The sequence below is a fragment of the Dipodomys ordii genome, unplaced genomic scaffold (genome assembly GCF_000151885.1).
Source record: "Dipodomys ordii isolate 6190 unplaced genomic scaffold, Dord_2.0 Scaffold12, whole genome shotgun sequence".
In the NCBI taxonomy this organism is placed as follows: domain Eukaryota; kingdom Metazoa; phylum Chordata; class Mammalia; order Rodentia; family Heteromyidae; genus Dipodomys; species Dipodomys ordii.
In genome coordinates this window covers 14,624,838-14,628,606 of record NW_012267228.1, presented here as the reverse complement: position 1 = coordinate 14,628,606, position 3,769 = coordinate 14,624,838, and the positions used below count along the sequence as shown (strand labels likewise).

Below are 3,769 nucleotides of genomic sequence, written 5' to 3'. Positions count from 1 at the left end.
CTCGCCTTGAGCTGAAGAGCTGAGGGACAGCGCCCAGGCCCAGAGTTCAAGCCCCACGCACGACCGACAAAAAAAAAAAAAAAGAAAAGTAGGACCTGAGACAGACGGACCAGCGAGGAGGGATTTAAGGCTGTGATGCTAGTGGAGATGATGCAGGTAGGCTAACCAGGATCTGCTGACACAGGCATTGTTTCACTCCTGCAGCTGCTTATGATGGTGGCACAACCAATCAGACATCAGGAGTAGAGCTTGTCTGTCACTGAAATGATTCTCAAAGGGCCAACAGCAACTGGATGATGATCTGCATGAACTCATCAATTCTTACATAGGCAAAAAAAATCTACGGGATGCTTATGCTTTCAGTCAAGAGAGGCAACTTCGTAATCAATCTTAAGTACCAATTCATGCTCTGGAAAATCCAAATCTCAGAGACTATGAGTCTTACCTTTTCATATGTAGTGCCTTCTTTAGCTTTCTTTACAAAAAATAAACATGTTTATCTCAGAAAATTGAAACAGTGATGAGGAAAAAGTAGAGCGAGGCACTGGTGGCCCATGCCAATAATCTGACCTGCTCAGGAGGCTGAGATCTGGAGGACTGAGGTTGAAGGCCAGCTCAGCTCAGGCAGAAAAATTTGCTAGACTCTATCTTTGAAATAATCAGCAAAGTGCTCTGCAGGACTGGCTCAAGTGGTAGAACACAAGGCAAAACACAAAGCCTTGAGTTCAAACCTCAGTACCATCAAACACACAAAAAGATAAGTAAACAGTAAAAGCAGTTGCAGCATGAAGATGACTTATAACCATAATATTAAAAAGTAATTGGTACCCCAAATTCTGGATTTAAAATATATTCATTGGACTACCTAACCCTGCAAGAGTATGTAACTATGTATGTATGTATTCATGTACATACATATACAAATGTAAACTTTATAAAATACATGGCAACCTTCTACTCATGCTAACTTAAAAAAACAGAAACGTATGTGTAGGTGCTTAGGAGATACATTACAGTCTGTATTCTGGTAACTAAACCTCAGTGCAGATTGGCATCATTGAAGAGAATCATGCAGATAGTGCACAAACGAGTTGTAAAACAACTTCATAGTTTTCTGGGCATCAGTGGCTCACACCTGTAATCCTAGCTACTCAGGAAGCTGAGAGCTGAGGATCATGCTTCAAAGCCAGCTTCAAAGCCAGCCTGGATAGGAAAGTCCATGAGACTCTTATCTCCAATTAACCACCAGAAAACCGGAAGTGGTGCAGTGGCTCAAGTGGTAGAGCACTTGCCTTGAGCTGAAGAGCTGAGGGACATCGCCCAGGCCTAGAGTTTAAGCCCCATGACTGACAAAACTAAACCACAACAACAACAACAAAAAACTTCATAGTTCACTTGAGTTCTTCCAGACCCATGGCTTCACTAAGCTAAGTGGTTTGCCAAGATCCTTCCAGGGCCTCCTGACAGTGGTGTGGCCAGCTTCTCTATCAGTTCAAGGTCCTCCTAGGTTTATAAAGTGAGTCACACTTACTTTCCGAGGCTTCACTTTATCCTGTATATCATACTGGCCGATCCCTTTATAGCTGATTCCAAGCCACCAGGGAAGTCCTTGTTTGTCCTAGAAGATGGAAAACAGTGAGAAAGAACAAAGGCCTAACTGTTCAGCCTTCTACAGGGCCAATAGTAGTCACCAGCCTCTTCTTTTCACAAGCAGGAACAGGTCGAAGCCAAGTTGTCTTGGTAAACCAAACACTACTTAAGAAACTTGTCGTTCAAATGTTCTGAGGTTTCTTCAAATAATATATAGAGGTCAAGAGATCAATACTGTTTACACCATCAAAAAGAATTTGAAGTATTACTGTTTTGATTAAATAGCTGGATAGAGCAAAATCTAAGTAATTCAACTGGGAATGTACCCGGTACGAAGCTAGTTATCCATTATTTTGTTTTGTTATCCATTAATGGATAACAAAAAACCCTCTTGTTCTCTGAATTAGTAACCAGCTATAAAGGTTGGAGAAGTTCCCAAAGAATTACAACAACCAGAAAACTGGTTCCAAGTCCTGATGTTTACAACACAATTAACAATGGACACAGGAACATCCCCAAACCCTTTTGGTTAAGTGCATAACTCAATACCAGGGCTTGTGAATAATCATTTTGTGGTAGAGATGAGGAAGGGAACAGTACATTTTTCTATATAAATCTACGTTCTAGTTCTTGTCAGAGGGAAGGCCAAAAATGAAAGGAAAAGGTAGGCTCCAAAATACACATTCATGCAAATCAGAAATTTAATCAGTAGAATTTAATCAGTAGAATTTAAATTATCCATTAGTACAGGGTAGCTTCACTATGCAAGTATTTATGACCTAATTTCCCAGCGTCTTCAACTGTAAAAATGTTAACACTGTTGTAACATCAAAAGTCACTCAAGCCAGGTGCTGGTGGCTCATGCTTATAATCCTAGCTACTAAGGAGGCTGAGATCTGAGGATCATGGTTCAAAGCCAGCCTGTGTAGGAAAGTCCATGAGACTCTTATCTCCAATGAACCACAAGAAAACAAGAAGTGGCGCTGTGGCTCATGTGGTAGAGCGCTTGCCTTGAACTGAAGAGCGCAGGGACAGTGCCCCAAGGCCACCACCACCACCAACAAAGTCACTCAAGCAAAGAGCTAGAGGCTCATACTGATAATCCTAGTTACTCAGAAGACTGAGGATCAAGGTTTGGAGCCAGCCAGGGTAGACAAATCCAAAAGACTTATCACCAATTTACCAGCAAAAATCAGGGAAGGAGGTCTGGCTCAAGTGGTACAGTGCCAAGTGTAAGTGAAAAAGCCTTGAAAGGCCCTGAGTTCAAGTCCCAGTAACAGCTCTCTCTCTGTCACACACACACACACACCACACACACACACACACACACACACACACACACACACACAGAGCTACTCAAGAATGGATCAATATAAAATGACTCATCTTTCAGACAAGTCTCTAACTTCAGCTATACTTTAATCCCTTTCCATCAAAGTATTCCTTAGTCAACCTTTTTGCTGATAAACTCTGAAAATACTATGCAAAATATCAAACATATTGTATGATTTTCATACAGAAATACCATCAGATGAAAACCTAGTAACACTGGAGGCATGAACGATGGTTAAAGTAAGAACCAGCAAGGGAAGTGTACCAAAAGAGAACTTTATAGGGCTTGTGGTCTGGCTCCGTGGGGTAGCATGTATTTAGCATGCACAATTACCTAGGTTCAACCCCCAGCACCAACAAAGGAAGAAAAAAAAAATAAAAGAGAATGACCTGAGTACCTTAGAACTAAGAGAAGCCTTAAGAAAGCCTCTAATAGGTAGCAAGTATTTTTGCAAAAAAAAAAAAAAAGATTTATAATTTGTTAAAAATAACAAGATGGGGACTTGGAAGGTGGCTCAGTGGCAGAGCGCTTGCCTTACATGCATGAGGCCCTAGGTTCGATTCCTCAGCATCATCTAAGCAGAAAAAGCTGGAAGTAATGCTGTGGCTCAAGTGGTAGAGCGCGAGCTGAGGGACAGTGCCCCAGGCCCAGAGTTCAGGCTCCAGGATCAAAGGAAAAGAAACAAAAAAACCAAGATAAACAATGTCGTTTCCTGAAGATCATGTTTTTAGAAATATGTAATTGTAAAGAAATTAATTTTTTGTGTTGTATCCATTAGAAAAAAAAAAGTGCCAGGCACCAGTGACACATGCCTGTAATCCTAGCTATTCAGGAGGCTAAGATTGG

General features: G+C 41.3%; 1 protein-coding gene across 1 annotated transcript in view; it reads right to left on the bottom strand.

Annotated features, from left to right (window-relative positions):
• Nucleotides 1-3,769, bottom strand: part of Frmd4b (FERM domain containing 4B) — a 158,515-nt gene that overhangs the window by 38,846 nt on the left and 115,900 nt on the right. Inside the window, exon 11 of the mRNA XM_013010360.1 lies at nucleotides 1,532-1,618. Coding sequence (XP_012865814.1) covers nucleotides 1,532-1,618 — 87 coding nt within the window. The remainder of the gene's footprint in view (nucleotides 1-1,531; nucleotides 1,619-3,769) is intronic.